Source organism: Micropterus salmoides, unplaced genomic scaffold, assembly GCF_014851395.1.
Source record: "Micropterus salmoides isolate LMB-PRFRI ecotype aquatic unplaced genomic scaffold, ASM1485139v1 Ms_hic_scaffold_17, whole genome shotgun sequence".
Classification (NCBI taxonomy): domain Eukaryota; kingdom Metazoa; phylum Chordata; class Actinopteri; order Centrarchiformes; family Centrarchidae; genus Micropterus; species Micropterus salmoides.
In genome coordinates this window covers 33,184,797-33,209,619 of record NW_024040817.1, presented here as the reverse complement: position 1 = coordinate 33,209,619, position 24,823 = coordinate 33,184,797, and the positions used below count along the sequence as shown (strand labels likewise).

General features: G+C 41.4%; 1 protein-coding gene across 1 annotated transcript in view; it reads right to left on the bottom strand.

Annotated features, from left to right (window-relative positions):
• The window catches only part of si:ch211-57n23.4 (immunoglobulin superfamily DCC subclass member 3), a 58,520-nt gene that overhangs the window by 19,500 nt on the left and 14,197 nt on the right, over positions 1-24,823 (bottom strand). The window contains exons 7-10 of the mRNA XM_038724295.1: positions 20,307-20,472; positions 3,204-3,454; positions 2,910-3,074; positions 1,908-2,096 (exon numbers count right to left, since the gene is read on the bottom strand). Of these exons, the coding sequence (XP_038580223.1) occupies positions 1,908-2,096; positions 2,910-3,074; positions 3,204-3,454; positions 20,307-20,472 (771 nt within the window). The remainder of the gene's footprint in view (positions 1-1,907; positions 2,097-2,909; positions 3,075-3,203; positions 3,455-20,306; positions 20,473-24,823) is intronic.

The following is a 24,823-nucleotide window of genomic DNA, read 5'->3' as shown; positions in this document are numbered from 1 at the left end:
TCCGATGCACCGGCTTGCATAATGGGCGCGAGCGCAGACCCCCCTGGTGATTCAAATAGGCCATTCAAATAGGTCGGTCCTGACAAGGACGTGGCAACCGCGGAGAGCGGGCAGAAAACTCCTCACCAAACAGGCCAGTAGGAGAGAGGGGGGCACATCCAGGAGAAAAGCCTTTTCCTTCCCCTGGATGCCCGAGAGTTTGAGCCACAGATGGACGCGTTTAAATCCGTAGCTCACGGAGCTCAGTCAGGTCCTCCTCAGAGGGACCTCCCCCTAGGTCATAGTTTTGAGAAGATCGGCCTGGTATGCCTGCAAGATGGCCATAATGTGCAGGCTTGCACCAGCTCGACCCCCTGCCATGTAGGCCTTGACATCTGAAAGAACGATGCGAGGGTGGGAGAAAGATAGCTCGCGATCGCTTCTTCCCCACAAGGCATCATTCCATTCTCTTAAGCCGTGCTGCTTAATTTCTGTCACGCTGCTGTAGTCCAGCAGAGGGGACACAGTCAGCCGTGCAGAGCAGCCTTTTTTTTTTTTTTTGGTCTGTTCCATGATTTACATAACTCATTGTGCAAATCAGGAAAGAACGCGGGGGTGGCCACGGGCTGCAGAAAAGCTCATAGAGGTTACTGTCGGCCAGCGGCTCCTGCCCAGTCTCTCATAGCTAGGCGCGGTCTAATGACGTCGGCCCGGCTCCTGGAAGTCATCCTCCATGATGCTAAGCACGTCTAGCTCCTCAGAATCAGACTGTGCAAGCCTCTCCAAACTCATACCTCGGGCGGGAGAAGCCGAGGAGAAACGGACTCCCGAACGGGGAAGAGAGGAGTCAGCAGACGAGGAACAGGAAAAAGCCTCGGCAGTCCCGATGTCCTCGGAGATGTAGCGCCGGGCGCGAGCCACGGGGTGGGCACATCCGGTCGTCTTCGGAAAAAAGAGAGCCGCACGGGACCTCAGCACCCTCAGGGGCAGGGCCTCGCAATGGCCGCAAGCAGCCCCCTCGAGAGCTGCCTGGGCATGCGGCATCACCAGACAGGAAACACACAGAATATGAGTGACGCCAGCCATGATATAGCATGGGCACAGAAAAACACATCGCCTGAATTGTTCACCAGCCTTCTCCTCCTTCCAGGTAAGAGCTTCTTTGGATTTGCTGTAGCTTTCTTGGTCTTCAAACATGCCAGAGTGCCTGCTGAATAGAAAAAGGCTAAAGTGTCCTGTGTGCCGGCGTGCTTATATACGCCTCCAGTTACGCCGTCACACGCTACCGTTCTAGCAACACCAATAGGACTGGAGTAGTTTCATTCATGTTTCAGCCCTGCCACGCCCAGAGGCGTTCCCATAGTGTCGTCACCAACGCAGTTCGAGTTCCCTCGAAGGGGAACATTAGTTTCTATCATGGGTATGTAATACTCCTGCCAGTACAGTGTACTAAACTTTACAGTGTATTGATGTTAACACTGCACATCTTTAGCGAACAGTCTGAAACAGCCGGTCAGTTTCTGGTTGCCATGGTAATTGATCACGTCCGACTATTGACCACACCCCCATTCTCTGTTCTGTTCTCTGTTCAGGTGTGTATCAGCTAACTCCAGTACATTTACATTAAAGTATAAACTGCAATTTTGATTAATGTCCATGTGGGCCTGGTAAATAAATAAATACACAATACATTAATTAAGTAATTAATAGCGACAGAAGAGCGGTTTTCAGTTCATTTATGCTGGTGCAACTATGAGAGGCAGACAAATGGCACTGCCAGAGTCATGATAAAACTTGATTTTATTTTGATACGTGATTAAGGTCATTGTTAGAGTGATGTGGGGGATAAGAGTGTGTCAGTTACAGCTAAAAAGACCAAATCTTACCCTTTCTGCATGTGAAGCACACACACGCACACACACACTCACCCAGCTTAGAGATGGTGTGGGCATTGATGTGACAGGGCAGCTGGATTGGTCCCTGGAAGACAGCGTGGGGGACCCTGCGGTAGGACAGTCTGAAGCCCTCGGCCATGCCGGCCTTATTGGGGAGCTCCCAGAGGACCTGCACAGTGCTGGAGTTCACCAACTTGGTGAAGAACATGGGAGGGGTTGGCACTGAATGGAGAGGGGAGAAAGAAGAATTAGAATAATGTGATATAAGCTGATAGATAACACAAAAAAATCCAGCTCTCTGTAGCTCAGACAATCCCTGGATTAATGTGCTAATCCATTATTTCACCCATATTCTTTGTCTTTATAATTGTTATCTTTATAATTATAAATAATAACGGCCGTTTCATGTGTAGGTTCGTGCATTTCCCGTTTCAAATTTCTGGCAATATGGTGGTATGTAATGTAAAATTTCACATAGAACTACCAGTTTTCTCCCAATAAGTTAATATACAGCCTATTACAATATACATTTCAATGTTTAATGCTGTAAATAAATATGTAAAAAGAATAAAACTTTCAATAAATGTTTTTAAAGTGCATAAATAAATCCAAAATTGTAACCCTAACCCTGGGTCGTCAGTGCGCATGTGTGCAATGGAGGAACACTTGCTGCTGAGATGGAGCCCTAGCTTCACTGATTTTGTGCCGAGTTGTCCGCACCTCGTGGGACTTCCGGATAATTTATCACTGTTGATGAACCACATAAAGAATATTTTTTTTGTTTTTAAATAGCCAGCTACTAGAAATAGACCCGCGAGGAACTGTGACGTGCATGCAGTTGTCGGCAGCAGCAATGCACGTAAAACTCTGCACAAGACCGGTGAATGACAGCCGCGAGAGAGAGAGAGAGAGAGAGAGAGAGAGAGAGTGCCTCAGTTTAGATGGAAATTTACAGTGTAATTTGAATGAAAAGAGACTGCAGCTCTGCAGCTTCTCAAGATTAAAGCGGAGCTACCGTGTGTTTCATGTTCTTACCGCCACCTAGTGTTGTAGCCACCACAGTGCGGGACTGCTGACTGGCTCCCAAAGGAGAGTAGGCCTTCAGGTAGAGGGAGTAGGTGATTGCTGGTTCCAGGTTGGTCACATCATGCTGGAAGGTGTCTTTACTGATAGCTTCCTGTAGCTCCAGACTGTCGGGCTCTTAATCACACACACACACACACAAACACAGGCATTTAGATTTTTGTTATTATAACTAAACAACACACAAGTTCAGATGGTATCTTTCTACAGTAGACTCTTTAGGTGTGTGTGTTTGCTGACACTTACCTCCTATCTTGCGGATGTGCAGGACATATCCAATGATGCTATCAGTGATGTTAGCCAGTGGCTGGCTCCATGTGACCTGCAGGGCATTGGTAGACAATATACTTGCTGTGAGGTCCTGGGGGGGCCCAGGCAGGTCTTTAGCTTGTGCCACTGCCAAACGGGCACTGGCCTGGTTGGTTCCGGCACTGTTCTCTGCAATGCACTGGTAGATGGCCTCATCCTCTGAGCTGATACGGGTTAGAGCCAGAGTGCTGCACAGATAACACATGGGTGCATCAGTTCACTGCCAGTCATATCTACCAGATACCACAATAAAGGGACTATATGGGAAAACATGGAGGGTCAGTAGTTACAGACACAATTTCCATACTGTTGTACTGTAGGATTCGTATAAAACAAAGTAAATATGGTACCAGCGGTCAAACTTCAAGTATGTGAGGAGAACATTAATATTGCATTGTATGTGAACAACACAACAGCAAGACCGAGGTTCATACCCAGCTCAGGACAAGCCTCCAGTAAAGTTCACCATGCATAGACCATAATGCAATACAGTCAAGCTCACTAACATCTCCCTAGTGCTCCTAACTGCTTTTTAGGAGCAATAAGCAAGACATAAATAAAAGAATACAACAATGAGATCTCTTCCATTTCTACTATTGTAATCTTATTTCAATATCCATTAGTCTTACCCAAGTCTCAAAACCTCAATCTCTGAAGTGATCTCAAAAAGATTTTTTTTAATATATTTTTACAGAAAGAGTTTAACAATACTCCTTGTTTTTACAGTTTTTTCCCCTTCCCACAACCCACCCACTGAACAAAAGAAAAAAGAAAAAAGAAAAAACAATAAATAAATAAAAATTAAAGCTGCAAGCAGCGTTGGGCGGGCCCTCGCACTTGTAGCGCGTCCGCGCGTGAACCGGCCGAGTTGCATATTCTGGAGCTCTGCCGGTGCGGCTGTGAATTTCCTACGCGGTTCCGACGCCGCATGAAGGTGTTATATGTCACTTCCTGTGTCCCCTATGTGGAGCTACATAGCACTTGCCGCTATGAATATAAATCGGTATTGGTGTGTAGATGTCTGCGGGGTGGGAGAGTTATCAAGCACGTAAAGTTTGTTTCAGATGTGAGCATGTACACTGAACAATAATGTACCCAAACAATAAAATAAATTCCTTTTATATTTCCCTGCCTTGTTGTTTATGTGTACATACAGAGGAAGAATGAGAGAACAGCACACATTTCATCGTTACTGTGTGTTACAGCATGGGAGAACAGTGGATACTTTTAATACAGCCCACACCCCTAATACTGTGTAACTATAACACGTAGAGAACAGAAGAAAAAGATGTTCTTTCTTTACAACTGTCTGCATAGCTCATTCATATTGTGTAATGAATGAAAATAAATAGGCCTACTAGGCTCCTCTCTACTTTGACATTTAAGATTAGCTTGTTTGATCCACCTTCATACACATGTGACATTACTGTACAACTTGAGAAAGGTGAGTTGTTTTCTGCTCCAGCCTGCCTAAAAGAAAAGCGTTTTTGGGATTAAATGGACTTTATTAGCTGCTGCAGTGCAGGATGAACTCAGAATAGACCCATTTCTCACCTTATTATTCTAAATCATGCAACGAAGAAGAAGAAATGCATAATAAATCCTGGGACAAAATCTGTCCACAAATACTGTACAGCATGTAGTCTAATGAACAAGACTTGTGTTATAGCTGACTTGGGCAGTGAAATGTTTAATTTTTTCAATTCATGTGGTCATAGTTGTCCACAACTCAAATCAGAATATAAGAAGAAATGTTTTATACCACCTCAAGAAGGCTTCCTATCAGAAAGGTAGGAAGGTATTTCAAATGTACAACTGCAGTACTTAAATCTAAGTAATTTCCCGGACATTTTTGTGTTACTTTACTTTTAATAGACCCATGTAAGAGGTTTTATACTTCCTGTGAGTATAATCCAATCAATCTTATTTTCATACTGTATATCCGTTGTGTAATTTGATAAATTGTGTTGTATGTCGTGCTCGCATCTCAGAGAAGACTCTGACTGCAACATGCGTCTTTGTAAAGAGAGAAACGGACAGAAAAAGTCTCTAACTCTGCCTGTCAGCTCGCTCTGCTCCGTTAAAACTGAATTTACCATACAGAATTGAATACGAGTGCACTCCAGATTTAGCTGCAGCCAGCTGACCGTGTGCTTCTCCCTATACCGCAGTTCTGTGTCCATGCATGCAGCAAACTGAAAGCACTGTCTGTCGGAGCGTCTACGTGAAAAGAGAAGGAAGACATGGCTGGTAGTGTCTTCAGAGTTGTTAAACACCTCAGCGCACTGAAGGAAGCCATCTGACTGTGTGAGGGGCAAGATCGTTGATGTCTGCAGGCAGAGTAGGCCTAGAGCTCTCCTGTCTGACTGGTCCACCAATAGCAGAGAAGATGACCCCTTGAGACACAGCCCCTCCTCATTTGCATAATGAGGCAGAAATGCATACAAAAATTTGTAAAGTTTGGTTAAGATGTGAGCATGTACACTGAAGTTACAACAACTTCCTGTGTCATGGCGAAGACTTGATCTCTGACGCCACGCCACGGACACACCCATTGACGAAAACTCGCAAATAGCACAACTTTTCATCTTCAATGCCTTTAGAAGGCACAGCACAAATTTGAAGTCGGTCGGACAAAATCCCTAGGAGGAGTTTGTTAAAGTACGAAGTGTGTAAATCATCCAAAATTTGACGTAAAATTCAAAATGGCCGACTTCCTATTGATTTTAGGGCATCGCTCCAAGAGGCTTTTTTGTGCGTCTGGACAAGATACACGTACCACAGAAAATTTGTGCACGTAGGTGAAACGTGCGGCGGGGGCTGCTTTGTTAAAAGTCACTTCCTGTTGCCAGCAGGTGGCGCTATGACTGTGGGTAAATGTCAGCATGTACATGTGTTCAGGGTGGGACTCTCATCCTACATGTACAGTTTGGTGCAGATGTGAGCATGTACACTGAAGTTACGACAACTTCCGTGTCATGGCGAAGAGTTGATCTTTGACGCCATGCCACGGACACGCCCATTGACGAAAACTTGCAAATAGCACAACTTTTCATCTTCAATGCCTTTAGAAGGCACAGCAGAAATTTGAGGTCGGTCGGACTAAATCCCTAGGAGGAGTTCGTTAAAGTACGAAGTGTGTAAATCATCCAAAATTTGACGTAAAATTCAAAATGGCCGACTTCCTGTTGGGTTTAGGCTATGGCTCCAAGAGACTTTTTTGTGCGTCTGGACAAGATACACGTACCACAGAAAATTCGTGCACGTAGGTGAAACATGCGGCGGGGGCTGCTTCGTTAAAGGTCACGTTCTATTGCCAGCAGGTGGCGCTATGACTGTGGGTGAATGTCGGCATGTACATGTGTTCAGGGCGGGACTCTCATCCTAGATCTACAGTTTGGTCCAGATGTGAGCACGTACACTGAAGTTACAACAACTTCCTTTTTCATGGCGAATCATCGACGCCACGGACACGCCCATTGACGAAAACGCGCAAATAGCACAACTTTTCATCGTCAATGCCTTTAGAAGGCACAGCAGAAATTTGACGTCAATCCGACTAAATCCCTAGGAGGAGTTTGTTAAAGTACGAAGTGTGTAAATCATCCAAAAATGGCCGTAAAATTCAAAATGGCCGACTTCCTGTTGACTTTAGGCTATGGGTTCTTGAGGCTTTTTTGTGCGTCTTGATATGATACATGTCCCCAGAAAGTTTCGTACATGTAGGTTGAACGTGAACGAGGGGCTAATCTTTTCCAATTTTCTAGGTGGCGAAATTTGTAGAATACGAAATTTTTCACCGGTTCTGACATGTTTGCAAATTTTGGTGAGTTTTCGAGTATGTTTAGGCCATGTCATTTGGGCCTACTTTGCAGGAAAAATAAAAAAATAAATAAAAATAAATAAATAAATAATCCGAGCAAATTCAATAGGGACCTCACACGGTCGTGCTCGGGCCCTAAATATATCGAAGTTCTTATGTTACAAACAGTGAGGAAATAATTGACAACATTTTTAGACAACTGTGTCGGATTATGTCATCCGATCCAATGTGCACAGACCTTATCAAAAATTTGTTTTAGTTTGGGGAAGGAGTTACATCCTTTTCAAAATAAGAAATCATTGGGGTCCATACAGAATAAAAACGTTTGGTGCATCCTCTAAGAGAATATTTTATTCTCTCCAGTTTCAAAAACAGCATCACATCACTAAGCCAGAGTGAAACTAAGGGTGGTTTACTTTACTTCCAATCAAGCAATATTCTTCTACGAGCCAAAAGACATGCAAAAGCGCATGCGTCTTGACACTTTTTGGACATGACCACATCTTGTTTAGGTACTCCAAAGACAGCCATCTCAAAACTAGGCCTGATATCCTTAACATATGCCTCAGACAAAATTTTAAATATAGTTGTCCAGTAATCCAGCAGTCTGGGATAAGTCCAAAACATATGAGCAAGGTCTGCTTTAGCAGAACGACAACGCTCACATGTATCAGCCACATTTGCATATATTTTAGACAACCTAACCTTGCTGTAATGAAGTCTGTGGAGGACCTTGAACTGGATTAAACCCAATCGAGTACAGGAGGTTGTTCCATTCACTCTAGCTAATGCATTATTCCAGGTTTCCTCTGATATGTCCACTGCCAAATCTTTTGACCATTCTGCACGGATTTTATCTAGATTAATATTTTTAATTGACATTAAAATATTATATACATTAGAAATTACTCCCTTCAAAAGTAAGGGAATGTTTAAAATTGCATCCAATCCTGTACTGGGAGGAATGGATGGATATGTGGGACAAAGATTTTGAATTAGATGACGAACCTGAAGATATCTAAACAGGTGTGAACTTGGCAGATTATATTTTGAGGAGAGGCTGGAAAAAGAGGCGAAAAAATCATCAATGAAAAGATCACTAAATTTAACAAGACCTGTCTGTTGCCACTGACTGAAGACTGAGTCCAATTGAGCTGGAAGGAATAGGTGATTCTTGCATATAGGGCTGACTATGAGGAAGTCCTTAAAACCAAAACATTGTCTAAATTGAAACCAAATCTTGAGAGTATTTGCGACTACTGGACATTTAGTATACATAGAAATACAAAGGGGCAATTTAGATAAAGCTAAAGCAGGAAGGGATGATGAAGTACAGGAGTTTGCCTCTGAAATACACCAGGCATCTTTGGGGTTCTGAAGCCAATAAAGTACTTTCCAGATATTTGCAGCCCAATAATAATACCTGAAATTAGGAAGCGCTAATCCGCCCTGAGATTTCTGTCTTTGAAGAAATTCCTTCCTAATCCTAGGTGTTTTTCATCCCCATATAAATGATGAAATAAGTCTGTCTAAATTCTGAAAAAAGGATTTTGTTAAAAATATTGGAATGCATTGAAACAAGTACTAGAATCTTGGTAAAATGTTCATTTTTACACAATTAATTCTACCTGCAAGAGAGAGAAATAGCAAATTCCATTTTTTGAGGTCTAATTTTAACTTGTCAATTAGAGGAACAAAGTTCTCTTTGTAAAGGCTAGAGAATCCCTGTGTGATGTATATACCTAAATATTTAAAACCCATTATGGACAACTGAAAAGGTATATCGGTATTTGAAATCTGGAGGCCCTTACGGTTTATGGAGAAACAAACACTTTTCGAAAAATTCAGTTTATAGCCTGAGAAAGTTCCAAATTGTTTCAAAATTTGAACTACCTGTGGAATACCTAAAATCAGATCTGAAATATACAACAGCATATCATCGGCATATAAGGATACTGTATGTTCTATGCCCCTACAGCTGATGCCAGTGAAATACTGTCAATGTCTTAATGCTATAGATAGGGGCTCGATGGCTAATGTAAAAAGTAAAGGGCTGAGAGGGCATCCTTGTCTTGTACCCCGTGATAGGGGAAAATACTTTGAACATACTCTATTTGTGATTACAGATGCTTTAGGGGAAAAATTTAATAACTTAATCAATGAGAGAAGAGATGTACCAAATCCATATTTTTCCAGCACAAAGAATAAATATTTCCACTCCACCCTGTCGATTGCTTTTTCAGCATCTAACGAGATGACTACCTGAGGAACTGAGTCCTGAGAAAGTTTAGACGAGTGTATTACCCCTAACAATCTCCGGATATTACTAAAAGAATGTCGACCTCTGACAAAACCTGTTTGGTCTTTTGAGATCAAGTTCTCTATTGCTGTATCTAAACGTAAAGCAAGGATTTTTGCCAAAATCTTTACATCTGAGTTAAAGAGAGAGATTGGCCTATAAGAGCTACATTTCAAGGGATCTTTTCCAGGTTTTAGTAAAAGTATAATGTTTGCTTCATTCAAGGTTTGTGGCAAGCTACCCTTTTTCAATGAGTCCTCAAACATATCAAGAAGAATAGGGGCTAATTTATCTGCAATTTAGTCTATTGGATAGCCATCAGGGCCAGGAGTTTTTTTGCTCTGCATTAATGTAATCGAGTTTAAAATCTCTTCTATTTGTATGGGCTGATCCAAGTTAGTTTTCTGCACAGAATTGAGGACGGGTATATCTATATTGTTTAAAAATTCAAAAATTTCAGAGTTAGATTCAGGGCTTTCAGAAGTATACAAATTTGAGAAGTAGTTCTTAAAAGTGTTATTAATTTCAATTGGATTAACTATTAAATCATTATTACTGTTACAAATTTGAGGTATAAGTTGAGAGGCAGCTTTAGATTTTAACTGGTGGGCTAGAAGTCGACCTGCCATGTTCATAAATATAACCTTTAGAACGTGATAAATACCACTCAGTTTTATTTGTTGATAACAGATTGTATTGAACTTGACAGAGATGTAGAGTTGAGGTAATCTACCCTTCTTATAGAATCAATTAAATCGTCCAGTTTTTGTTTACGTTTTTTATTGAGAGTTGAAGTATATGAAATTATTTCTCCCCTGATAACTACTTTAAGTGTCTCCCACAATGTAGATGCTGCAATAGATTCGGACCTGTTATGTAATAGGAAATTATCTATAGCTGTTGATAGAAATGTACAAAACGTAGGGTCTGGTAACAAGGCCGTGTTTAGTCTCCACAAAGGCCGTTCATTATACCTCAAATTACAAATAAGGTCTAATTGCAAAGGAGCATGGTCTGATTCCACAATAGGTAGATATTCGATTTGTCCAACAGAAGGAAGGAGAGATTTATCAATAAAGAAATAATCAATTCTTGAATAGGAGTGATGAACATGTGAAAAATAGGAATATTCTTTGCTGTGTGGAAACTGAAATCGCCAAGGATCAACCGCCCCTACTTGCTCTATAAAAGTAGATAAGGCTTGGGCCATCTTAGAACGGGATGAAGATTTGGGATTAGAACGGTCAAGGGACGGATCCATTACGCAGTTTATGTCGCCACCAAAAATCATAAAATGGGAGTTTAGGTCTGGCAATAAAGAGACTAGCTTATTAATAAAGCTCACATCATCCCAGTTAGGCGCATATACATTAACTAATAAGACAGGAACATTATATAATATCCCAGAGACTATAACATATCTTCCCTGAGGATCAGCTATAGAAGCAGAAGCAGTAAATTGAATGCTTTTGTGTATCAAAATGGCAGTTCCCCTTGCCTTAGAGTTAAAATTAGAGTGGAAAACTTGCCCCACCCATGGTTTCCTAATTCTGAGATGATCGACAATGCATAAGTGGGTTTCCTGTAAATATATTATTTCAGATTTTAATTTTTTTAAGTATGCAAAAATTCTGCCTCTTGGGCTATTTAGGCCTTTGACATTCCAGCTAACAAATCTAACTTTCGACCCCCCATGAGATTTAGTTAAATCGGCCATATCAGACATGAACAAATATACATTTAGTCAAGAATTCACAGATCAAAGATGCAAACCACAACATAAATGTTTCCTCACTATTCAGTTTTTCTAAAAACATAAAGCAAAACTTTCCCAAAACTTTTTGGATAAATTAAACTTAGAACCAAACTTCCCACCATTTTCCTAATGCTTGCTTCCCCAACTGAAACAAGCCGCAGAAACCTATATAAATTGCGTGGCTCCCGATTATCCAGTCTTTACCTCTCGATCTTCTTGAGGGACTCCAAACCACAATATTTACATTGAATACAGCATAGCGTCAATTACGCTATGTACTGAATGAGCTTTAAGTCAATAAACAAAAACAATCATGCTGTCTTTTCCTGAAGTTACAGATAAATTGCGATAGATGAATAGATAGAGAAAGTCACCTTATTGCTTGAAGTATATTGTCTGTGCCATTTAAGTTCACAGACAACATATTACGGCTAGAGTCGTCTTTAGTCTTGTACAAGGACGTGCTGTTTGTAAAAAGCCTCGGCAGCCTCAGGTGAATCAAAAGTGTGGGTTTCCTCTCCGAATTTCACACGGAGACGTGCAGGGTACAGAAGTTGAAACTTTATGCCTTTTTGATAGAGGGATTGTTTGACTTCTTTGAATCCGGCAAGTTTCTTCGCTAAAGCTGCGCTCGTATCCGGGTATAGCCGCAGTGACACTCCGTTGAATTTAGTATCATGTCGTCTGGCCCAGTGAAGTGCCTTTTCCTTTTCCTGAAATCGGTGGAAGCAGACAATAAATGGTCTTGGAGATTGCCCTGCTCCAGGTTTCGGGCGAAGCGCGCGATGCGCTCGTTCAAGTTCAGGAGGTTTGTCAAACACGCTCTCCATGGTCTCTTTAAGCAGCCCAGATATAAATCCGATGGGGTCTTTTCCGTCCTCAGCGCCTTCCGGAATGTTGATAATGTGCAGGTTAGCCCTTCTGGATCTATTCTCAAGATCGTCAATTTGGTCAAGAAGAGATGAATTCTGTGTCTTCAAGGATTTAATTGTCGCTTCCGTGGCGGCTAGCCTTTCAAAGTTTTCACCGGCTAGCACTTCAGTAGATGTAAGACGGTGCTGAAACGAGCCGACTGTCTCGCGTAGCGTGTCAAGGGAGGCCTGTAACGGCTTGATTGAATCTTGAATTAAACTTGCCATGTCCTCTTTTAAACTGGTCCGCTGTTTTGACAGTTCGGAGATTAGTTGACTCATTGTCAAATTATCCGTATTGTCTTTTACCGGTATGTCCTTATTGCTAATAGTGGTGTCATTAGCCGCCATTACTGCTAGCTTACCTGCTAGGGTTGCACCTGACCGTGTTGCTGGTGCGGTACTTTGCTTCTATTTAGAGTTGCTCATTTCGCTTTCTGGACTAGGTGTGGTTGATGGTAGATGTTCTATTGCAAAGCAATTAGATTAAAAAATAAGACGCATAAGTATGTTTAAAAGGAGTGGTTGGGAGGTCCTCGCCTCTGCTGCCCTCTCTTACATCGCCAAACCGGAAGTCTCTCCTCAAAAAGATTTTTTAAAGACTATTCTGAGCAAAAGATTTTTCCTCTGGGTTGTGTGCAGAGAAAGTGTGACTGATGGCTCTGTCTATGGCTTGCCAAGATATTGAACTTTATAGTCTATGCATTCCTTTTGTATTGTTCTTTTAATGGTTGAACTAGCCCTGGGACTATAATCCTGGATCATACTAAATTAACACACACCCTCAAATGTCAAACTTGTTACGGGTTTGTTAACGAGACAGACATTTGACAGCAGTCAAAACACCCTAATCATCATTCTTTTAGCCTGAAATTGTATGACTTTTCCTTAAGTGACCCAAAATACACAAATATTTTTGTTTAATTTTTATGGGACAGTGGTAACAGAGTACAAGCAGGACCTCAACATTGTCACGAGAACTGTCTGTCTTCCCACCACAGGTTCCTGCCCATGTTCCTGCAGAGACAGACCTCCTGGTCTTTGAAGGGGCATGGCATGGGAGAATCTTGAAATAGTCAAATAGCATCATCATATGTCTGTCATGAACACTCTGTATAGCACCTTTTTAGTTATTGTGACTACTCAAAGCTTTTTTTACACTATATCAATTCACCCATTCACACACTGAGCCTAAGTGCTCGAACGGAAACTGACATTCACACACCAATGGAACAGCCATTTGGGGCAATTTAAGGTTCAATATCTTGCCCAAGGACACTTCGACATGTAGCCTGGAAGAGCTGGGGATTGAAGCACCGATCTTCCGATTAAGAGGCAACCCGCTCTACCTAGAGCCACAGCCTCCCCACCATATATAGTGCACAAAGGCAACAGAAGTCATCCAGATGTCAGAGGGTGCCTTGATACAGACAAGATCTGCACCTGCAAGCACAATAAAATAATTTCCAAAGTAATTCTATTCAAAATCAATTTGGCCTGGGAGGTGGTGGTGGGTAGTTCATAACATTATAAAGGTAACTGCCATTTCAGTGACTGAAATGCTTTTATGTCTTAGGTAAAACAGGACATGATGCTGTGTAATAGTAGATTTTGGGGGGCGGCTGTGGCTCAGGAGATAGAGCGGGTTGCCTCTTAATCGGTGGTTCAATCCCCAGCTCTTCCAGGCTACATGTCGAAGTGTCCTTGGGCATGATATTGATCCTTAAATTGCCCCCAATGGCTGTTCCATCGGTGTGTGTACAAGCAGCCAAAATGGGTTTCCTCTGGCGGGTGGCTGGTGTCTCCCTTAGAGATAGGGTGAGAAGCTCGGCCATCTGCGAGGAGCTAAGAGTAGAGCCGCTGCTCCTATGTGTTGAAAGGAGCCAGTTGAGGTGGTTTGGGCATCTGGTAAGGACGCCTCCCTATGTGACAGAGCTTCTAGTAAGCCGCTGGACCCCTTTACATTTCCCGCGATTGAAAACTTACTATGGCTGACTGTAAAAGCAGTCACGTCTGGCTGTGTTTTAGCTGTGAAGGTAATAATTTAATTATATTTTCATTATAATTAAAGAATATGACAGTAATTTGATGTCATTGTCATTATGCAGCTATTATTTTGAATTGGTAAGCCAACAGCCTACTCCTTATTTCTGTCATAAATACAGAAACGGGAGGGGGGAGGTCTCATTAAAGTAGAAATAAAATATGTCAAAAGTATTGGTATTGGTATCGGTATTGGCAATACCAGCCAGGGTATTACTTGGTATTGAATCGGATAGGAATGAAATGGTATCGCACATCACTATTGTACGCTCCGCTCTTGACCTACAGAGTGATGCATCTTACTTGTACAAAATCTTTGTTGGGAGTTGCACATGCTCCGTTCCCAGGTAAGGACTACTAGCCAATCAGAAGCAGAGAAGATCACACTACCTTGTTTCTTACGTAAGAAACAAGGTAGTGTGATCCAAATCAAAGCCGCTTCAGACTGCGACTGTAACCTAGCAGATGGTATAAGTTACTCACAAGTCCACAACCACACAACATCATTGTTCCACATCTTAGCATAAACCACTACAAAAATCACCATATTTCAACTCAATTTTACATAAAAATTGTAGTAGCTTTCACATCGAATGTAACGTTAGCATTATAGTTATATCTTTAGCTGTGTTAGCCAACGTTTACAACAACTCCGCACTTGAACAGTCTGTGAAGTTACATTGGCATTTTAAATATAACAACCAATAAAGCATACTTACAGGTTGTGATTGTGAATTTCCAGGCCCAAACAGAGTCAGAGTTGCATCGTCTTTTAGGACTAAACTTTGAACTGTTGCCGGTGTTTATGACGATCTATGTTGCCTTGCCGAAAATGCTACCATAGCGCAAATCGATAGACTCGACGCCCTGCTCCATTTTTCATTGCAGATAGTACCCAGAGATAGTACGTAGCTTGTCGTCATAGCGACGCAACACACAACTGCTGCGACGTAATGTTCAATGCAACACACATACCAGCGATCCACACAGAGTTGCCCGAGAGGGTAATCACCCGCGATGGGAAGGAGCCGGTGATGCTCTTAGCCATGAAAGCAGGATTAGGGCGCAGGACAGCAGAACTGCCGTCACCCTGTATACAGGGACATAACGAGGCCACAGAGAGGGCAGGCAGGTCGTTGACCCTCTCGGCCGACGTCAGAGCCAAGAGCAGAGTGACCTTGGCCGAAAGGAGCCGCAGTTCCGCTGTCTCCAAGGGCTCGAAAAGGGCTTAAGTCAGGGCGCGTAAGACTAGCGGCAAATCCCACTGTGAAGCAGCAGGCCGCGACACTGGCCTGTGCCTCCGCACCCCCTTCAGGAAACGCTTCAACAGCAGGTGAGTGAACACCGTCCTGTCACCGAAGCCTTCGTGGCAGGATGAAATGGTTTTAACTGTACTGAACGCCAGAAGGCGTCCACCCCCAGCGGGGGGTCGTCTGGCGAGCACAGTGAAAACCACAGGGCACATTGAGCTCTCTTTTGGTTGGCAACAGATCTACCTGTGCCACGCCTAACCTGAAAGTCAATGCACTTTTTGAGGAAGTTGGTGTAACTGACATATGGAGGGACCTATTCCCTGATAAAAGGGACTATACTCGTTACTCTGCACCCCTACTACTACTACTTTATAACATTTGGAAAAAACAAATACAAAATAAGCCCCTGCGACATCGGGACGATAGATTTAAGCGACCATGCCCCTATATATTTATCTGTTGATTTTAATTTACCACCAAACTAAATTCAAGTCTACTCAATGATCTCTGTTTTATGGAACAAATTAAAAAAGTAAAAGTCTTTATATGGAGTTCAACAAAAATGGAGAGGTCTCACCTCCCATTTTGTGGGATACTCTGAAGGCTGTATTAAGAGGGAAGATCATAGCAATATCTTCATACATGAACAAAAGGAGAAATAAAACGTTAGAGGAATTACAAAACAACCCGAGAGAGCTAGAAAGAAAACATAAATTGAGTTTGGCACAAGGTATACTAAAGGAAATAAAATAAATTAGGAATAAATAAAATTGATAGTTTGGCTACACAAGATATTAAGAAAAATCTCATGTTCCTGAAACAGAGACACTATGAAAGTGGATCTATATCTATGAAAGTATTGGTGTGGAAACTGAAAAAAAGAACGGCAGAAACAACAAACAATTCATAAAATTAAGGATCCAAGGATGAAAATGGTTAAAAATAAAATAACTGAAATTCAGGAAGCCTTTACAATGTTTTACAAAACTTTGTATTCTAAAACACCAGGGGGAAGTGTTCCCCAAATTGACACTTACCTGAATTCCTTAGAGCTACCTACTTTAAACAAAGACCAAAATGTAATATTAACTGCCGACATAACTGAAGATGAATTAAAAGCTGCCATTAGTAGACTTAAATCAAACAAATCACCAGGATCGGATGGCTATACAGCAGAGTTAATCCCTCTTTTACTTCCCACACTAAACTGGTTTTTAAAGGCGCAAACGCCACCCAGAAGAAGGCAAGTACAAAATGGAATGTGGATCATTTAGACCAATATCTGTTCTTAAAGTAGATTATAAGTTATTTACATCCATTATGGCCAAAAGGTTAGAAAACTTTCTGCCAACATTGATGCATAATAACGACAAACACAGGATAATATACAAAGAATACTACACATTACGGACTATATAAGGAAAAAGCAATATTGGTAAGCGTCGATGCCGAGAAGGCCTTTGACTCTGATAGTTGGATTTTTCTTTACAGAGCTCTACATAGGTTTGGTTTCCATGACGCAATTATTAAAACAATACAGGCTCTATATGACAATCCCACTCCTAGGATTAAAGTTAATGGATACTTATTGAATACTTTTTCTTTAGAAAGAGGTACAAGGTTGTGCATGGTCACCGCTACTTTTTGAACTGTATTTGGAACCATTAGCTCAACACATTAGACAGAATAAAGATATCAGGGAAATTATTATTAAAGGGACGGAACATAAAGTGGCCTGTTATGATGTCATTTTTATTTATCTCGGGCAACCAACATACGCCTTACCTAAGCTGATGCAATCACTTGAAAAATATGGTCAACTATCAGGATATAAGATCAACATAGGTAAAACCCAACTACTACAACCCCACTACTACATATAATTATAGTCCACCGGGAGAAATTAAAAGTAGGTACCCCTTTGTATGGCAGACAGAATGTTTCAAATATTTGGGCATCAATATACTAAAAGATCTGACAAAACTGTCAGAATGCAATTATACACCTATACTTAAAAAAAATAAAGGAAGACATAACAAGATGGAACTTAATCCCTTTTTTTAGTCTCAGTTCAAGAATTTAATCTACTAAAATGAGTATATTGCCCATACTATTATATTTATTTCAAACCCTACCTACAGAGATTAACCAAAACCAATTCACTGCATGGGACAAAATGTTGTGAAGGTACATATGGAAAGGTAAAAGACCAAGGGTTTGTCTCAAAACTTTACAGTTAGCCAAAGAAAAAGGGGGCTGGGGACTTCCTTCCCTTAAGGATTACTATTTTGCAGCACAGATGACAGTTATGATATACTGGTGCAATCCGTCATATAATGCTCAATGGAAAGACATTGAAGAGAAAATACCTTCCATTCCCATACAAGCAATCTTAGCTGATGACAACCTACAAAGTTATATAAATACAACCTACAAGTTATATAGATAGTGATATATATAGATTTTAATTTTGTCTAAAGTTATATAAATACTTTAGACAAAATTAAAATCTGGAAATTGGTTACAAAAAAATATAAACTAGAGGGAGATATTACCATTCTTAAGTGGTGTGCACCTAATAAGTTGGATGCCAGATTTCAAGATTGGGCGGATAATGGAATAACGGCTCTATGCCAGGTAATGAAAGAGGGAATATTGCTCAGTTTTGAAATATTTAAGGAGAAATAATCATTAGAAAACAAGACTTTTATCGGTATCTGCAGCTGCAGCATTACTTTAATAAGAAGATGAAAAATTTAACTGAGGCAGGTACATGTTTTGCAGAATTGTTCAGAAAAGCATATAATTCAGATGCTAGAGACAAAATTATCTCGCACATGTATAAGGGTCTGTCACATCTTAAAATATATTCAACCTCACATATTAAAACCAAATGGGAGACAGAAGGGATAACTACAGTGGGTACGGAAAGTATTCAGACCCCTTTAAATTTTTCACTCTTTGTTTCATTGCAGCCATTTTCCAAAAATCAAAAAAGTTCATTTTATTTCTCAGTAATGTACACTCAGCACCCCATCTTGACAGAAAAAAACGGAAATGTAGAAATTTTTGCAAAGTTATTAAAAAAGAAAAACTGAAATATCACATGGTCATTAGTATTCAGACCCTTTGCCGTGACACTCATATTTAACTCAGGTGCTGTCTATTTCTTCTGATCATCCTTGAGATGGTTCTACACCTTCATTTGAGTCCAGCTGTGTTTGATTATACTGATTGGACTTGATTAGGAAAGCCACACACCTGTCTATATAAGACCTTAAAGCTCACAGTGCATGTCAGAGCAAATGAGAATCATGAGGTCAAAGGAACTGCCTGAAGAGCTCAGAGACAGAATTGTGGCAAGGCACAGCTCTGGCCAAGGTTACAAAAAAAATTCTGCTGCACTTAAGGTTCCTAAGAGCACAGTGGCCTCCATAATCCTCAAATGGAAGACGTTTGGGACGACCAGAACCCTTCCTAGAGCTGGCCGTCCGGCCAAACTGAACTATCGGGGGAGAAGAGCCTTGGTGAGAGAGGTAAAGAAGAACCCAAAGGTCACTGTGGCTGAGCTCCAGAGATGCAGTCGGGAGATGGGAGAAAGTTGTAGTAAGTCAACCATCACTGCAGCAATCCACCAGTCGGGGCTTTATGGCAGAGTGGCCCGATGGAAGCCTCTCCTCAGTGCAAGACACATGAAAGCCCGCATGGAGTTTGCTAAAAAACACCTGAAGGACTCCAAGATGGTGATAAATAAGATCCTCTGGTCTGATGAGACCAAGATAGAACTTTTTGGCCTTAATTCTAAGCGGTATGTGTGGAGAAAACCAGGCACTGCTCATCACCTGTCCAATACAGTCTCAACATTGAAGCATGGTGGTGGCAGCATCATGCTGTGGGGGTGTTTTTCAGCTGCAGGGACAGGACGACTGGTTGCAATCGAGGGAAAGATGAATGTGGCCAAGTACAGGGATATCCTGGACGAAAACCTTTTCCAGAGTGCTCTGGACCTCAGACTGGGCTGAAGGTTTACCTTCCAGCAAGACAATGACCCTAAGCACACCGCTAAAATAACGAAGGAGTGGCTTCACAACAACTCCATGGCTGTTCTTGAATGGCCCAGCATCTCTGGAGAGACCTGAAAATGGCTGTCCACCAACGTTTACCATCCAACCTGACAGAACTGGAGAGGATCTGCAAGGAGGAATGGCAGAGGATACCCAAATCCAGATGTGAAAAACTTGTTGCATCTTTCCCAAAACGACTCATGGCTGTATTAGATCAAAAGGGTGCTTCTACTAAATACTGAGCAAAGGGTCTGAATACTTATGACCATGTGATATTTCAGTTTTTCTTTTTTAATAAATTTGCAAAATGAACTTTTTTGATTTTTGGAAAATGGCTGCAATGAAACAAAGAGTGAAAAATTTAAAGGGGTCTGAATACTTTCCGTACCCACTGTATATCTGAGGAAGAATGGGCAACAATATGGAGATATCAATGGAAGTGTACCAGTTCCCAGAAATGGAGGGAGTTCGGCTGGAAAAGCTTGATAAGGTACTTTATTTCACCCTCTCAGAAATCTCACTATGAGGGCAACCCCCCTGCTTGCTGGAGAAACTGTGGAATCCCAAAAGCAACCCATTACCATATTTTTTGGGACTGCCCTGTCATTAATAACTACTGGAGAGAGATACACAATGCCTTACAAGTTATTTTTAAATGCAAAATACCCCTAGAGAGTAAAACCATATTCTTTGGAAATATACCTCAAGAATGGTTGAAAAAAGATAAACATTGAATGAATGTATTACTGGTGGCAAGTGAAAAGTCCACTGCAGAATACCAATAAAAAAAGAATGAAAAAGAATAGAGAGACTGAAGTAATTCTTATCCTCAATATCTAGTTAATGAGATGAAGAACACTTGCATCACAGTACATCACTGCCATGAACTACCTGTTGTTATTGGTCAGCTTGACGTTGTGTCCGGGTATCAGGACCTTGCCGTTCTTCAGCCAGATAAGGTGAGGCTCAGGGACACCCTGGGCCACACAGGTGAATACAGCACTACCCCCTGCTGGTTTGGACACAGACTGCGGCCACTGTAGGAACTCAGGAGGAGCTGAGGAGGAACAGAGGGTGATGACAGAAAATGCGGACAATAAAAACAACAATAGTATAAAACTGAAGCACATAACAAACCCATGTTTCCCAAAAACTCTGCTGCCATACATGGCCTGCGTTAACAGCTAACAGACATTGAGACCTGAAATGCTAATGTCAAGTAGACATTTATTTCATTAATACGTTTACATTTATTTTATAATTTAAGGAAGGCACAGGACCAGGCACACACACAGGTGCTGTGATTGCTCCAGAGGAGAGAAAACAGAGCCATGAAAGAGCCATGCTGGCCCAGCTTGGACTTAAGGCTGCTCCTGGTAAATGTGTGTGTTGACGAAATGGGACTCATGCACCGGAAAATCAAAAACTATCAAGCCCACATCTTTACACAGACCTTCCCCATCAATGTCCCGGAGCATTCAGTGGGCTTTCTGTCAGAGCACAAGCCTCTGGCGAGATTAGAGTAGACCTCAAATACTGGAAGTACTTCCACATGACAAGTTAAGTTTTCCAGGTTTCCTTTACTGCTGCATTAAAAATAAAAAAAATGTAAAAAAAAATTATTAAATTAAACCAAAGTTATTGTGAATCATGCATTAATTATAATGTATGACTGCAGCATTAAACAAATGTAAGTTGAATTATGCTATTGTGACTTTGTTTTTAGCACAATGAATGTCATTTTGTTCATTTGTATACTCAGTATGTGGATGAATGACAATAAATGAACTTGGACTAATCAAGAATCAATTTCAGTCCAGTGGTTTGTATTTTGCATTAGTCCACAGTTATAATCTTGAAAAGATACTGAAAATGTGTATGGAATGGTTCCCACAGAGGTTGCTGCTGGAAAGCTGAGTTTCGATTGGTGCACGCGTATATGAACACATTTTTATAAACTCAAGAGCTTTATTTCACTCTCACAGCGCTGGAAGTAGCTGGCAAGCAGGTAAGACAGAGCAAGAGATCCCCTGCTCTGCTAAGTCAGCAAGACAGCCTGAGGTGGGTCTCGTGAGAAGTGCCTACTGTGTGCAAGAAAAAAGTATTCACCACCAGTCAGGCACACAAAAATAAGATATATAATATACAGCAGACAACTTATCTGTATACTGTTCCGATTAACGGGCATCACTACTTTACTTCAGTCACTAGACTACTGCACTCCCAGAATGCAGGGTTACTTGTGGTTCCTACAGTCTCCAAAAGTAGAATGGGAGCCACAGCGTTCAGCTATCAAGCTCCTCTCCTGTGGAACCAGGTTCCAGTTTGGGTTCAGGAGGCAGACACCATCTCCACATTTAAGAGTAGGCTTAAGACTTTCCTCTTTGATAAAGCTTATAGTTTGGGCTGGCTCAGATGAGTCCTGAACCATCCCTTAGTTATGCTGCTATAGGCCTAGACTGCCGGGGGACTTCCCATGATGCACTGAGCTCTTCTCTCTTTATTACTTTATTTAATCCCCAGGGGGGAAACTCAATGTTTTCACTCTGTTATTATGTTGTATGTATACATGTATACACACAGGTCTGAAAGACACACATGCACAAACACGACCCATAGCAACACACAGAGAGAGTCAGAGTTAGGGGGCTGCCAGTCAGTGCGGCCCCCGAGCAGTTGGGGGTTCAGGTCCTGCCTGCCTCCCCTCTCTCTCTCCTTCCATCCCTCTCTCTCTTTCTCTCTGTTCCTCTCTTGCCTTCTCTCTCTTGCCCTCTCTCTCTCCCAACCAATCGAGGCAGTTGGCCGCCCACCCTGAGCCATGGTTCTGCTCAAGGTTTCTGCCTCTTAAAAGGAAGTTTTTCCTTGTCTCTATCGCCTAGTGCTGCTCTTGGTGGGAACTGTTGGGCTTCTGTAACATCACAGAGTATGGTCTAGACCTGCTCTTTTAAAAGCGCTGTGAGATAACTGTTGTTGTGATTTGGCGCTATATAAATAAAATTGAATGAACAAAAAGTGTAAGGGAGGACAAAAGTAAATTCACAGAAACCATAAAAGGGGACACACAACACCAACAGTTTGGGGACGGCCCTTTGCTGTTCTAGCATAACTGTGCCAGTGTGCCACTGTGAGGTCCACAAAGACATATTTAGATGAGTTTGGAACTTGGGTTGCCTGCACAGAGCCCTGATCTCAACCTCACTGGACTCAGATCACAAGCCTTCTTGTCCAACATAAGTGCCTGTGTCACACATGCTCTTCTGCCTTCCCAGAAAAGTGGTGTTTTCAAGATGTTATAGGGGTCACAACTCCATGTAAATTCTCATGGTTTAAGAATGGGATGTCCAACAAGCTCATATAGATAGGATGGTCAGGTGTCCACTGAATTTTGGCCATATGGTATATGTTCCCACCGTGTAAAATATAAAAATCTACACACCCATGTTAAAATGCCAGGTTCTTGTGAAAAAATTTATAAAAATAAATCATGTCAGCAACTTTTTCCACCCTTAATGTGAACAATTCAATTGAAAAACAAACTGAAATCTGTTAATTAAAAATACGAAACTTACAATAACTGGTTGCATAAGTGTGCATTGTAAGTGTGTGAAAAGCATTAAGAAATACACACAGAATGTTTCATCAACTAATACATCTGTGCTTCAACTTCATGTATCATGGGTGTTTCTCCAAACCCCAGACGATAGTCTGGTCCCGTTTACAACACACACACGCACAGCCTGCTGACCCCAGCCAGTCCTCAGCTGTCCCCGGACAGACTGCTCCTCTTGACATCCAGTTCAATATGTAAGGCACAATAAACGTGCATCTATGTCCTGGGATATAAGTAATGCTCCTAAAGGCCCTCCCCACTTCAGCCCATACTCAGAATCCATTGATCTATTGACATCAACGCCCACTGTGACCCCACACCCAGACATCCACCTATAAGCTGAAAGGGATTTGTTATTTCAGTAAGGACTCCTTCATCACTGCAGCCAGGGATTTTCTTTCTTTTGTTGGTCAGACCATTTTAATTAGACCATCTCAGCCAAAACTAACCCATGAAGGAAACAATAATGCATGTCTATAGGTGTGTGTGATTAAGATGATGTCAGTTATTGGGTTTCATAGATTTTAGAACTGCTCCTTTACATTACATTTCAATAATTTGATTTTTAAAAATCATATTACAGAGAAACCTTTACAGTACCATGTGTAAGTACATATATCTATACTCAGTGGCTAGTTTATTAGGTACATCTGGCTAAAACTATTAAATCCTTCCTCTATGAAGATTCTAGTTTGTTGACGCTTTTGATTCAAGTTTCAGTTTGGAGGGTGTAGTTTTGTTGAATTGTATTGCGTCATATCATGTACGACAGGTGTTTCTATTATTTTGTCCACCCCATTTATGTCAATGTGGGTAGGCTAAATAAAAGAAACACCTCTCAAGGGGGGGAATTCTGCACAAATACACCTCTCTTAATATCATAAACGAGGTCAAACGTCCAATGGTAAGTCTAATATCAGTGTATAAAAAATTTCTTTCTTTAGATATCTGCACATGGGGTCATTATCTCTCTGGGGATGGGGCTTCACCCTTCATCCCCTTCATCTGTTCAGCTGTCCAAGCATCATTTTTGAAAGTGTCAGGCATCCTCAGCTGACCATTCATCAAGTTGGATCTATACTCTGTATTGATCAGTGATTCTGTTGACCTTGAGTTTCACTGTGCCTTGTTACGTTTAGTCCCCTTTGTTTGCAGCCTGGTTCAATACATCTGTCCACTGCTTGGACAAAAACTGAACACAACTAGATTTACATATGCGTGAGCAATACTTTGTCATTTTCCTCAAAAAACTGAACATTATTGCACTTTTGGCTACCTAGTTGTGCCTAATGCAGTGTATAATGAGTCATGTAACTGAGGACAATCTTGCAGTCTTTCTGAAAACCTATATAAAATTGGTACTCAGCCTACCTTAATTTGTTGTTGGCAAAATGTATTGCCAAATGTCATTGTAGTGACAATAGTATAGTTCATAAGCTGTTAAGAATTGCTGAAATAATAAAAGCTGACAGAGATTGAGTACCAATCAAGTATCAAGTACATATTCATTACTGAAAACTAGCTTTACTTACCTTCATTCAGACAACACTCTTTTACCAGTCTTTTACTAGCATACCACAGCATAAAAGTACTCTATTACTATTAGTCCTGCATTTCTAAATTTGTTTGAGTAAAAGTATACAAGTTAGTAGGGCTGACCCAGAATAGTCAAGGATTTGATGCTTCGACGGGGAGCCTGATTCGACTGTCAATCTCACAGTCAAAGCTTCGCAGCAAAACGAGGATCATGCCATTTTGGCAAAATGGAGGTGCTCAACATCTGATTTTACATAGAACT